This window comes from Neofelis nebulosa, chromosome 10 (genome assembly GCF_028018385.1).
Source record: "Neofelis nebulosa isolate mNeoNeb1 chromosome 10, mNeoNeb1.pri, whole genome shotgun sequence".
Lineage (NCBI taxonomy): Eukaryota > Metazoa > Chordata > Mammalia > Carnivora > Felidae > Neofelis > Neofelis nebulosa.
Window position 1 is genome coordinate 55,280,128 of NC_080791.1, and position 14,441 is coordinate 55,294,568.

The window sequence follows — 14,441 nt, forward strand, 5'->3', positions numbered from 1 at the left end:
AATGATTTTTGATTTCAGCTCAGGTCATGATGGAGGGGTCATGGGATCAAGCCCTGCTTAAGATTGTCTCTTTCTCTCCCTCTGCCCCTCTTTTCCCCCGCTCACTCTCTCTCTTAAAAAAAAAAAAAAGAAAAAAAAAAAAAAGAAAGGCTTGTACTGTTCTGAGGTGGAATAAAAGCAATCTCAACCCCTTTTCAGGCATCCCTTTTACAAAGCAGAGTCCAAATCACTTTGTAAATTCTCTTGTGTGCCTGTTCCATCCTTGTTGATTCAGGTAAGGCTGTCCCTTCTGACACACAAGGGAGGAACGAGTTGGAGAATCTACCAGATGGTCAGGAGTGATTCAAACTACCCGTTCTAGCCAGTCTGGCTAGGAAAACTAATATTTGAAAAGTTATTGTTTGTAATAGTAAGCGAGATGTGGGAAATTCTAGTTACGTTTTACATCTTGCAGATGGCACTTTAGCCACTGCCAAAGACAGAAGCCATAGGCATACGATGGCTCACGTAGTACGTTTTTTTCTGTTTCTGACCTGTTCCTCCTTGTTGTGTGAAGCTGGAAGGTTCACGTGTTTACTCTAGAGCTCCTAAAGTCGAGAATGCTGTGCATTTATAGATCATAAATGCTTTATTGAAAAGTTACTAGCTTTTGCTTTGCAAATCACCCAGGCTTGGAGTAGAAAGGTACTTCAATATAGTTCAAAACTAGTGATAAAGATCCTTCCCACGAACAAGACTGCTGCTAGCCTGTACAGATCATTTCACCTAGAAATCGGAAAAAGGTGTCCCAAGATACAATCCTACCAAGGCACATACCATGACAAGCTGAGCACAGGTTAGGTTTCAGCTTCCACTAACCCCCCTCCTTCAAGTGTGTGCCTTGTGCAGTGCACAAACTGTACAACATGGTGGCCCTACCTTTATATAAATGGTGTATATTAATATAAACCAGGGATAAAATATTACCAGAAGTCTTATTCAAAACAGTATTATTTTTAATACTTTCACCTATAGAGAGGTAATTAATGAAATATAGCCTAGATTATAGCAGATTAGATAAAAATACATAGTTCTACTATCGTCTACAAAAATGATTGCGGCACAGGCAAATCAAATGGAGAAAGTGAATAAGCAGATCTGAGATCACCTGAAAATGGTTAGTTCCTTGTATAGACTCAGTACAACCTATGTTTATTAAATAATTGCTATTAGAACAGACATTTGCACCAAAATGAAACCAGGAACCTTTACATTAGCTTGAACAGTTTATCTGTTGGTCACATTAATGACTCAGAAATATTACAAGTATGGAAATGCTGGACAGTAAACAATGGCTGATCAGTACATTAAACAGAAATTGGCAATACCTATTAAAATAGACTCACTTGTTAATTGCTATTAAATAATTTAGCTCTAAAAAGAAAAGGCAAAAAGAAACAGGACTAATTGTGGAAAGAACTTTGAACTTTTTCTTTTAGAAAGAAAAAAAAAAGAAGTACCCATGACTATGCACCTAGCATCGTTGGATATTACAGTATGGAATGGAATTTCCTTCATAAAGAAAACAAAATCACGTAATTTTTTCCCCAAAGGTTTAGGCACTTTGCAGCAGGCTGTTGACAATCTAGTAAAACTGATATGAAGAAATGGTGTTATAGTGTCAATATTTAAACACAAATGCTATTACTACATTCAACAAAGAAGTGAGAGAGGTCTTAAGTGCAGAACATATTTTCCTGCTGACAAATACACCAGTCATCTTGCAGAGAAGTGTGGAGGGAAGTACTGTACTTCCGTTATGGAGTTCGTTTGCTGAAGGCCTAGAGAAGAGGGCAAAATCCCAGAACCAGATCGTGAATATTCGAGGCATTGCAGGCCACACACCTCTCTGTTGCTTATTCTTTTTCTTTTTGTATGTTTAAATAACACCGTTAAAATGTAAAAATCGTTCTTACCTTGCAGGCCATACAACCGCAGACTGGATGGGTCTGTGGGCTATAGTTTGCCAATCCCTGGTCTAGAGCAAAATGGTCTCATAAAACATTTTGTTTTAGGTGCAGATGATCTCAGGATGACTATCTGCAGTGAACCATATTTATGTGCTTAAAGATTTGTCTAATAAATGTGCTCTGCTGCAACCTTAGTTACTTGGGCCAACTCAATGCAAAAGCGATGTTCTGCAGATCTGACTTTGCCAGAAGTCTCAAATAAAGCTGCTTCTATGATAATTTTGTGAATATTCAAATTACCAGTGACGAAATCTAGTTCAAGTATCAACGTTGCACTCCAAAGCAATGAAGCAGGTCTTGTTGAGAAGGGTTGAAAAGGAACCGTGAGCAAAGTGTGACCTGTGATTGGTGCTAGAATACCAATAGCTGCTGGCTGGGCTAAATAGAGGGGGGCGATTTTAGGCCACCTGCAGACCGGTGGTTGAATTTTTTGAGTGTTTAGGGTTTTGTAGTAGGAAATATTCGCGTGATCATGTTCTGCCAATCAAAACAAGCAGTCATTTGCTGGATTTAATGATAAATGAAGGCCTTGTGAAACAACATTCACATTTAATGTGAATGAATTCATTACTGTGAAATAATTCGACTCACTATTTACAGTGAATTAAAAATGGGGTCGGTATTGCAAATGGCCAAGTGGCGCGTCTGCAACGGCAGAAATCCTGTAGCTAACAATACTGCTTCATTTCCTCGGTGATTGGTCTTCTTAGCAGCTCTGATCGCCTGTCAGGGAAAGAACTGTTGCTTGATGAGACTGGCTATCCCTCACAGTTTCCACTTTCCCCCTCAAGGGTGTCAAGGGTTTAGTATCTAACGTCAAAGTTTGTGCTCCCAAGCCAGAGTTGTGTCTTCAGTTTGAATTCAAGTGAAGCAGTTGTCTGCTTCTGAGTTTAGATCAGTTCCAAATACAATACTAAAACGTTAATTACAAAACATAAGTTTATCTACCTTTGACTTATTGTCACAGAAAGACCAAAGATGTTTTGGACCTGTTAATAAACATGCTCTTTCACCACATTAAGAAACTGTACCATAGAGTGTCACCTGGGCAGCTCAGTTGGTTGAGCCTCTGACTCTTGATTTCGGCTCAGGTCACGATCTCACAGTTCATGGGCTCGAGCCCCATGTCAGGCTCTGTGCTGACAGTGCAGAGCCTGCTTGAGATTCTCTCTCTCCCTCTCTCTGCCCCTTTCCTGCTCTCACTCTCGAAATAAATAAAATAAAAACTTAAAAAAAAATAAATTGTATTATAAAGAAGCAGCTACCGCTGGAAGTTGAAGTGGTACATTCATAAATGTGCTAATTTACAGAATGCTGATATGTGGTAGTTCACAACCGTCAGCTTCCTCATTTTCACTGGAAATTAAGGTTATTAGGGGCTAAGAATGCTAATCAATATATGTAAGTGAGAGTACTAGAAACAATAAAGAAGGGACGCATCTCGAAAGGCCTGAAAGGTATGAAAGATGTGTTTTGTTAAGAAAAAAAGGAAAGCAGTTTTATCCTACAGTAGTTGCAGAGGTTGTAAAAAGGCTGTTCCAGAATGAGGAAGGAAGAGGAAAGGACAAAATCCCGCATGGGCATAGAAAGCTGTAAAGGGTCTACAGAAGGGGACAGGAGTGGAGGAGAGAAAAAAAAAAAAAAAAAAAAGAGGGGAATATCTTATTCATGTGGGTAAACTGGCTGATTGAATGCATTTATTTTTAATTTTTTTTTTTTTAAGAAATGAGCCCAATAGTATATGAATGCAAAACTAGATGTTGAAATTCCCTCCTAAAAGGAAAAAGTTTCTTGGATTGTTGGAAATTTGTCAACGTCCTAGCTGTCCATGTCCTGGTAGAAAGCGATTAGTCACACCTCCAGTTATCTAAAGTGAATGTTACAGGGACGACTACATTTCCTTGTCAACTACATTATAAAGAACTCTTTATCAAATCTTTAACCATGGCCATTTAAAGCCTTTTGTCACTCACAGATATTGTTTTACAAAAAAAGACTGTCTCACGGACCCATGGTAAAGACTACAATAGGTACTTGGGGGTACAGGCTTCTGATGTCATTGTTTAGGTAATTTTAAGATCATATCCCTGGACAAATGGTTTCTAGAACAAATAGAAAAGCTTGTGGATTCATAAAACTGCTAATCCCAAATCAAGAAACACCTGAAGTTATCATGTGAGACTGAGTACACTGATAAAGAATGATTATGATTTCTTCTGTGACCTTTGCTTAGAATATTGCTGGTTCTTTAATGTTTTTCATTTTTTTTGGTTTCAGAAACCTTTCTGTTAAATGAGCTATGTAACACACAGCAGTTCAGTAGATTATGTCTTTGTAAACAAAAACAAACATTTATCTTTTCTCCCTGCCTCATCCATCCAGAGTTTGGAAACTCTTACTGAATGTTATTTTCATGGCAGTATTTGAATGTTCAGTAAGAATTTGTTCTCTTTATAACAAGAGACAATTTGAAACACTGGTTATATTAGGCTTTGACTGGAATGTCATATTTGAGAATGGTGTGCTTAGAATCAGAGATGACCAGTTTTAAGAACTAAGGTGGACTTTAAGGAGCCAGAACTTATAAAGCCTTCCTGGACAACCTGCCTGGCTTACAGGATTCCCAGCCTTCCAGGTGAGTAAGGAAGGATACTTCCTGGCAGGCCCAGAAATTTAGGATATTTTGGGGATCTTGAGAAGGAATTCACCCAAATCTGTAGTGAAGTCTGATGGTGAGTCTCCCAGCCTTGAGGCCTTTATTTTTTTGTTTATTTTATAATTTTTGAGAGACAGAGCATGAGCAGGGGAGGGGCAGAGAGAGAGGGGGACACAACCCGAAGCAGGCTCCAGGCTCTGAGCTGTTAGCACCAAGCCTGACGCCGGGCTCGAACCCACGAACTGTGAGACAACCTGAACTGAAGACTGTGAGATAACCTGAGCCAGGCACCCCTAGCTTTGAGGCTTTTAAAAGTCCAATCTGAGATCCCTAATAAAAGTTCCAGCCAAACAAACTTAAAAAGGACTATGACGTCAATTACTACTCTTGCTACACTTACAAACAGGTCAAATTTGATAAGACTAGACTTGCTACAAACAAAAACAGTCTTACCTTGATTATCTTTGATGAAAATGGGGGTAATTTTAGGTTTCAATGGAAAACTATAACCCACCATTGTGGATTATCAGATTCTAGTCCTGTTCATTCTCTTTGAGCTATTTTCACCTCTTTGTAAGCTGGATCATGCCACCTTGTGTATTTTGTCAGTAAATAACTTTTCCAATTTTCTTCCACCCTCCTGATTCGGCACCGATAGGTGCCCATTTCCTTAAGCCCTGCAAGCTGAAGGGAACTTCAAAGGATTTATCACAACGGTTTGGGCCACTCAGGAAGTTCACCAGAACACGGTCGTCTGAGCTCCAGGAAATACCCATGACTGTGAGACTGCCACTACCATTCTGACTCTGCCTTTTAAAGGGACTTCAAGACCAGTGTTTAGAAATCATTTTGACTGCCTGTCCTCTGCACTCAAACTGAGTTTATAATCTGCTCCAACTACTAATTTTTGTTTTCCCTTTTCTTTCTCCATGAATCTATGCCTTCTTTCCCTTTGCACATCTCCTACCTCCCAACTTCTAACCTGAATCTTCTCTCCACAGCCACCATCTCAGCTTCTGGTCCTTGAAACATCTTGGGAAGTCTTAGGGAAATAAAGGAAGTCTTAGATGTGGGGGCGGGGGGGGGGGGGACATACCACTGTGGCATAACAATTATTTTGTGTTAACGGCATTTGAGAATCAACAGATATAGGAAGAGGCTTTTTTCCCTGAACTCCCTTTTTTATCTGCCTAAAAGCAGAACCTCCCCCAAAGAACTCAACTGTTGTAGTTTTGACTCTGGCATCACAAATGAGCAGACATTGTCACAAAACTATCCAATCTCCCATCTATTCTCCTAAGGGCCCATTTATCCATTCTGAACATCATTTGTTTTCCCCTCAGTGCCCTCTCTTTCCCTCCCCTCCCCTTATTAAGATGGTGTATATAAGCCCCAAATCCTGCCTCTGGTCCCACCTTTCTCTGAATGCTCTGTGTCATGTGAATAAAAGTCTACATTTTCTCTTGCTCATCTCTCATTTGTCAGTTTAATTCACAGGCCCTCAACTACTGAATCTAAGAGGGTAAAGGAGAGATTTTTCCTCCCCAAAAGGAGACATTGTTAAGTCCAGCAGCATGCTCACAGGAACCCCAGCAAAACTGGCAATTTCTCATCTAGCAACTACAATTAGACATTTAAAAGTTTCCTTATTCTTGAAGTGCAACAGTTTAAAAAACAGCATCGAGGTTTTCCATTCAGATGGGCCATGACTATTTTTTTTTCATTTTATAGCCCTCGCTACAAAGGCGTTTAACTACTTTTAGCCAAATTTTAGTCATTATTTTCAAATGTTTACAGCACAGTAAGCTGTAATTTTAGACACTGAAAAACAAGACAAACTCATGCAATCAAACTAATTACATTATGGCACCGATAAGAAGCAAAATGTAAAACAGAGGTAGATCTGCAAATTGCCATACAGTTTGCAAGTTCCAATTATAACTGACTCTCTTTGAAACATCAGTTTTATATAAATATTTATCCAGTAGCACATCATAAACCACAGGGTTATAATAATTTCTTTTGCCATGTAAACGTGCAACTGAGAGTTAAAACTATTAAACTTTGCAACACATGATTCTTTTTTTTTCAAGAGCAAAGTAATATGGAACCCATATGACTCATAAGAAAACCTTAAAACTAAATTATTACACTTTAAGGGGCACTGGCTAAATTCTGAAGGAGTAGGCATTAAAATAGAACTTAGTTTTGGAGCGCCTGGTTGGCTCAGTCAGTAGAGCATGTGACTCTTGATCTTGGGGTTGTATGTTTGAGCCTCATGTTGGGTGTAGAGATTATTAAAAATCAAATCTTAAATAGAATATAGTTTTTTGGGGTTTTTTTTTGGCATTTAAAGGTTTTCATGCAAAGTTTTTGGTCTCTTGATTTTGACTCTGACCTCTTTATCTTTACTATTGATGGGGGAGCACGAGGCAAGCTGAGGGCAAAATACAGGCTGGCACACCACCCCCCACCCCCGACCAGGTGGAATGTGTGATAGTCCTCGGATACTCCTGGCTACCCAAGAACAAAGGAAAGGGGTTTAAATGCTTGCCATGGTAACGTGGGAAACTAAGGCAAATGAAAAATTAAATTCCCTTACTGCCTACAGCCCACTGACAAGTCCTTGAGACCAGCAGAGTGACCTCCCTCTAACTCAGCTGCCTCAAGGATGACACTTTGCTGGGGGCAAAAGAGAACCTTGGCTTAATATTATCCCAACCTCGAGGATCCTATAAGTCAACTTCCTTTATCTCAACTCTCCCAAGATATACGCTGGAGATCATACTCCAAGTTTATGGGCCTTCGATATACATCTAAAGGGTCTCATGACTGAGGGTTTATTAAGTGGTAATAAGTGGCATTTCCCTAGCAACAGCTAGCCCCTCAAGATCCTGGAAACCTTGCTTCCAAAATTCCTTAGAGGCTTACTTTATCCCTGACCCCCTCCCAACCTGAGGGTATGTAATGAGTTACCTATTATGACCCCATGAAGCTCTTCCTGCCCATGGGTCCTGTCCCCTTGTTTTAATAAAATCACCTTTGCACCAAAGGCGTCTTCAAGAATTCTTTCTTGTCGGCTCTAGACTACCCCACCATCACCCCAAAACTTCATCAGTATAAGTAAAACATTCTTAGTGTAAGGAAAGGCTAGTTTAATGGTCCTGGAAACTGTGCATTTGGGGTAAACCATAATATTTTATCTGATTCTACTAAACCAAATACACTACTTGAGGTTCTCATTTGTAAATTAATCAAAAACAAATGTTTGTCATCAATTTATCCCCAATCATCAATTTATACAATATCACAAAGATAAAAGAGATCACTTCAGGTGTTGGCAATGTTTCATGAAAGCACCGGTGGGTGGAGTGACCAACCAGATTAGGACAACCACCTTTCATTTAGTTTTTCCTTGAAAAAAAGTCAAATTGCTTTCAATTTTCTGGAGTGAAAATGGCAGGATATTAAGATACACAGGCCAACTGCTGCTTTCATATCCTCATAAGATACTAGTATTTTCTAAAATGTAATTTGCTACAGGGCTCACAGAGGAGCACCTTTCACATCAGATATGTTTGCTCAGCAGGAAATCGGTTTTTGTATACTCTAGTTCAGGAAGTCTGCCAAGGAAGTAAAGGGAACCCAACCCTACAATGCCTACCTGGAATCCTAGAAGGGAAAAATAAAGCCATTCAAATAAAGTTGATTGAGCAATACCCTGAAGGTCAGCAGTATTTCCATAATACTCGCTATGGCACAGAAAAGAAGTCTTGAGTGTGCTAATACTCAGGCTGCTAGAAAGAGAGCCGTATGTGAGGCACAGGCTAACTTGGGAGAGTTAGAGCCTGGATTCAGTCTCTGCTTTCTGCTCAACACTTCTAAAATGCTTTCTGCTTCCATGCCAGCTGTTTTCACAGCAGAAACAAGGGTCTCTGAACAAGTGGCCACAGCATTACAAGTCACCCAGTGGTGCCCGTGCTTCTCCACGGAGGTGCTGGACAACTTCATTCAGCAAGTGACTACAGGGGGTGGTGGCTGAAGTGTTCGTTCAGCAAACTGCTGGAAAGGGCTTCGGTATCAGTGGGGGCTCTCCACGCCTTGTCTGTGATATGCACAGCCTCAGTCTCCCTGTGCCTGGCTGCGCTATCAAGAAGGCTGTGCCTTTGTTGCCATACATAGGTTCTTTACACAGAAGTGTAGCTTGAGTGAAAAGTACAAAAGACAATGGTGTGAAACAAATGAACCTATTTGAAAAATGTAAGATGGCTGATAGCCTAGGTAGCTGCACATGAAATGTAGCCAGAAGTCAGAATCTTATGGCGAAAGAACAGTCTTACGGGCTGTGTATTAGAACTGCTTAGTTTCAGGTTTTCTTAAGGCACAACCAAAGTTCTTTAGATTTATTTTGGCAAGTGCTTTTCTTGCTGGAGGATCATAAAAGTAGGCAGAAGTTTATGCCTAATGGCGTGTTGGCATGCTTTGGTAAGGAAAATAGTGCTTGGACTAAAACTAAGGCCAGAAGGTGAAGAAGAACAACAAAATCCGTACTGGTTTTAAATTTGTACAAAGGCGACTTACTGGATACTGGAAAAATGACAGGAGTGTTTTTATACCTTTGCAGAAGAAAAAGATGATTTTCCTTTTGAAGCTGTAGCTTCAGGATTTAATCTGGGTCAATGTCACCACGCGGTAAAAACAATCTGGGTTTTATAATAAAGTCGCAAAAGTGCCAAGTGGTACAGAGCTACCAATACGGTGATACCTCAGGCAAAGGGGTCAAATAAGGTTTTACTCCAGATTGGTGTTATGTTTGTGAAATGTAATTCAATTTGCTATACATTTGAACCCAAATCAGAACTAGCTGCTTTGTGATGATATTTCACTGCCATTTTTTAGTATTTTAATTTTGGGGAGTTCGTTCAAGTAAGTGAGAGCCATTCTCAACTCTTGTATCTATTTCCTTCAACAAATGAAGGGGCAGGCATTCTAATAAGCTTTATGTAAATAGGATCCTGATCCTTTTAGCTCTAGTTAACCTGATACATTTCCCTGGGCATAACCAAGGCCCCTCTGAAAACTGGAAAACATGGCATAGTTTAAAAAGAGTGTAACAAACAACATTCACTGGTAACTTCAAACACGTTCTGTCAAGAGGGTGGAATATTGGCAGGCCAGACCACCAATCATGTTTGCCTAGCCATAAAACCAGTGACAACTTAAAGATCTGCGAAGATCAAACAAAACAGAGAAACCACCTTTAACTAACAGCCTGGAGGCACAACATCCCACAGGTGTCCTAGTGGTCTTCGCAAACTCTACAAGGTGACCCACTCAACTCTGATTGGCGGTGGCCACACACAGACACCCCAGAACCCACTGCAAATCTGGGGTATGGCAAGTAGGGAACCGAGTGGCCAGTTGGAGCTTGCTTATGACATGCTGACTAGCACAAGGGCAGACCGTGAGGAACTACCAGAATCCCACAGATAGCTCTTTTTCACCTTGGAAAACCATTCATGAGGTTACTACGACAAGAACACAAATCAAGGTTGACACGGCCGGCTCCACAGCTGGCCATCTGGGTATGGGGTTTTGCCAATACTTAGCTGACTGTTTTGATCGTTTAATCAAATATTAAGCAAAGTATAATTTACATGCAACCCTTGTCAAAAAAGGGAAAAAGGTTAAATTTCCTATGATCAGCACAAACTGTTAACCTGTTAAGAAAAGCCTCATTTTTCCAGCATTCAACTACATATACACATGTCATGTCTGTTTCTTTTTAAACATCTTAGGGTGAGGGTGAGGAGGAGAAGGGACAAATGAGATAAAGACGTGAGCTCAACATCCAACAAGACTATTCCTTATTCTCTGTGTGACTGGCAGCATTAGTTAGAAAGTCACTCCTTTGCTGTGATGGTCATGATATATTTGAATGTGTAGATCTTTAAGGATTTCCTTATTCATTTGGCCAGGCCTGTGGTAGATGCTTTTTTTGTTTTCCTGGAATAATTCATCAGTGCTTCCTGAGAGGCTCGAACAGGATCACTGGCCAGATTCCGAAGAGAAACTGTTTGGAAACAAGTTAGGACAAAATGAAAGAAAGTAACTGTTCCATGTTACCCCTGAAAAAAGAACCTATGTGCTAATACTACAGTGCTTCAGTGTTTCATAGGTTTGCTACCAACTGTCCTGAGTAGCCTGAGTCCAGCATATTCTTTTCCGAGTTGCACCAGATCTCAGAAATGATTTTTATTTAATTTATTTAAATGGCTGAAGTTTCTACTTTGTCAGGCATGGAGCAGGGCACTGAAATCATCTCAGATCTTTAAAACACTCTGTAATGTAGCTATTAACAGCTCCATTTTATTGTTGAAAAAAACTAAGGCTTAGAGAGAACAGACGTGCCCAAGGTCATAGAGCAGTACGTAGAAGACCTAAGATTCAAGGGCATCTGGTTCCAAAGCCTGTACTCTCTCTACTACCTTTCCACCCACTCACTTCTCCCATCTCTGTCCCATCCTCCCAATACCCTCCCCTGCCCCAACATGCATGTACGCATGCACACACACTCCTAGGAAGGGAGCATACCTTCACTTTTGGCCTGTATTTCAGGTAAAGAGTTCTTGTATATAAACTGAAAGAAAAGGGGAGGGGGAAAAGCTCTTCAGATTAATTTTTAATTCATGCAAACTGTCTTACTGACAAATTTAACCATAGTGCCTCTGTACACACAAAGAAAAAGCAACATTGGTAGATTCTTTGTTCATTTAGCAACCATTTTTTCGAGCACCTACTCTATGCAGAACACTTGGCAAGATACTAAGGAAGACAGGGAAATGATCACTCTCAGACTGTGACCTCAAGATGTTTGTAGTTTAGCAGGGAGCATTCAGCTCATGCTTGATGATTCATATAATTGCCAGCTTCATCTCTGAAGATATACGGTAGCCAGGATTAAAGGAGAGTATTCTTAGAATATTTTGGAAGTGGTTATATCAGCTCTAAGAGGATTACAATACAGGTATGAAATAATCAGGAAGGTAACAGAAAGTCTTCCTCATAGTAGCCTTTAAAATAAGTAACATCTGGGGGTGCCTGGGTGGCTCAGTCAGTTAAGCATTGGACATCAGCTCAGGTCATGATCTTGCAGTCCGTAAGTTCGAGCCCCATGTTGGACTCTGTGCTGTCATTTCAGAGCCTGGAGCCTGCTTCGGATTCTGTGTGTCTCTCTCTCTGTCCCTCCCCAGCTCATGCTCTGTCTCTCGCAAAAATAAATAAACATTAAAAAATTTTTTTTGAAATATCTAAAATAAGTAACAGCTGAAAATGAGATTGGATTTTTTTTTTTTAATTTTAAATTTTTGTAGAGAGAGCATGAGTGGGGAGAGGGTCAAAGGAGGAGAGAGAGAATCTTAAGCAGGTTCCATGCTCAGTGTGGAGCCCAATGCGGAACTTAATCCCACAACCCTGGGATCATGACCTGCGCCGAAATCAAGAGTGGTTGTGCTCAACGGACTGAGCCACCCCGGTGCCCCAAGAAGTTTGGATATTTAAGCCTCAGTTATGGAAATTTTGATTCTATGGCTATGTCATTGAATGAAGCATGCAAATAATATTTCAGAGGGATGATTTGAGAATGTAATATAACACATGTGCCCTTTAAGACTACTGTACACGTGTTTATTTCAAAGAGTTGACACAGTGAAGTAAAAATATCTGAGCTCAAATCGCTGCTCCATCACTTTATAACTGTGTAACAATGTTGAGCCACGTTATTTACTTGCTGTATACAGTCTTGGGGCACCTGGGTGGCTCAGCTGGTCAAGTGTCTGACTTCAGCTCAGGTGATGATCTCATGGCTCCGTGAGTTCGAGCCCCGCGTCGGGCTCTGTGCTGACAGCTCAGAGCCTGGAGCCTGCTTCAGATTCTGTGTCTCCTTCTCTCCCTCTCTCCCCTTCCTCTGCCTGTGCTCGCTCTCTCTCTCTCTCTCTCTCTCTATCTCTCTCTCTCTCTCTCTCTCAAAAATAAATATCCAAACTTATTTTTAGTTATTTAGGATGAAATATGTCTAAAACATATTCTATCTTCCCTGCCTCTTTAAAAAAAAAAAATCAAAGTAGGGATGCCTGGGTGGCTCAGTTGGTTAAACATCCAACTCTTGATTTCGGCTCAGGTCATGATCTCTTGGTTTGTGAGTTCGAGCTCTGCATTGGGCTCTACACTGACAGCATGGAGCCTGCTTAAATTTCTTTCTCTCTCCCTCTCTCTGCCCCTGCCCTCCCCTGCTCTCTCTCTCTCTCTCTCTCTCTCTCTCAAAATAAATAAATAAACTTAAAAAAAAGTCAAAGTAAAACATTTTAACATTAATGTAAAACAAAACAAAAAAAAAGTCAAAACCTGCCACCAAATACAGTCAAAATGCTTACTTTTTTTCTGTATTTACTTTAACCTTTGTCCCCACACAAATTAACTTTTACACAGGGTTAATAATTACCTATATATGATTTTAGTTTGTTTCACTTAAAAATCCAAGTAATCCTAATATCTTTCTATGTTGCTATAGAATTTTCATATTTATAATTAAAAAAAAATTTTTTAACGTTTATTTATTTTTGAGACAGAGAGAGACAGAGCATGAACGGGGGAAGGTCAGAGAGAGAGAGACACAGAATCCGAAACAGGCTCCAGGCTCTGAGCTGTCAGCACAGAGCCCGACGTGGGGCTCGAACTCACGGGCTGTGAGATCATGACCTGGGCCGAAGTCGGCTGCTTAACCGACTGAGCCACCCAGGCGCCCCTCATATTTATAATTTTAAATAGCTGAATAAAAGATATACTATAATTTACTTTAAAATTCTACCTTATTGGATAGTGTGTTTTATTTTTCTTCTACTATTATTGTTGCTTTGTTAATTAAGTAACACTGTGATAAATATATTTGGGTTTACACACACATTTTCATTTTTCTGGGTTATTTCTTTAGGATAAGTTCTAAGGAATAGAATACCTGGGATAAAAAATATAATACAAATATTTTATTTTCACAAACACATACAGTGTTGAATTCCTTTCCAAATGGGTTACATCAGTTTACACTGACAAGTAATACATGGTCATGCCATTTCACTGCAACTAAAGAATACAGAAGGGAATTTCAAAATACTATAGAGCTCACTTAATAGATATAAAAAATATCTTAATTGTTGGGGTGCCCGGGTGGCTCAGTCGGTTAAGCGTCCGACTTCAGCTCAGGTCATGATCTCACGGGTCATGAGTTTGAGCCCTGCGCTGGGGTCTGTGCTGACAGCTCAGAGTCTGGAGCCTATTTTGGATTCTGTGTCTCCCTCTCTCTCTGCCCCTCCCCTGCTCACGTTCTGTCTGTCTCTTTCGTCTCCTTCTCTCTCAAATATACAATAAACATTAAATAAATATATACACACACACACACACACACACACACATATATATACACACACATATATATGCATATATATATATATCATTGCTTTATTTTTAAATTGTTATTTTTTCTTTTAAAAAACTTTTTAATGTTTATTTATTTTTGAGAGAGACTGTGCACAAGGGGCGGGGGGGGGGGGGGGGGGGGGGAGGAGCAGAGAGAGAGGGAGACACAGAATCCTAAGCAGGCTCCGGGCTCTGAGCTGTCAGCACAGAGCCTGATGTGGGGCTCGAACTCACGATCTGTGAGATCATGACCTGAGCCGAAGTCGGATGCTTAACCAACAGAGCCACCTGGGTACCACTAAATG

The 14,441-nt window shown here is 40.3% G+C and overlaps 1 protein-coding gene across 5 annotated transcripts in view; it reads right to left on the reverse strand.

Moving 5' to 3' along the window:
* Positions 1-972: 972 nt before the first annotated feature.
* ACER3 (alkaline ceramidase 3) overlaps positions 973-14,441 on the reverse strand; it is a 175,809-nt gene continuing 162,340 nt past the window's right edge. For all 5 annotated transcript variants that reach the window (XM_058687692.1, XM_058687693.1, XM_058687694.1 and 2 more), the window contains 2 exons: positions 11,260-11,305; positions 973-10,738 (listed from right to left, as the gene is read on the reverse strand). In XM_058687692.1, the coding sequence (XP_058543675.1) occupies positions 10,685-10,738; positions 11,260-11,305 (100 nt within the window). In that variant the 3' untranslated portion in view covers positions 973-10,684. The remainder of the gene's footprint in view (positions 10,739-11,259; positions 11,306-14,441) is intronic.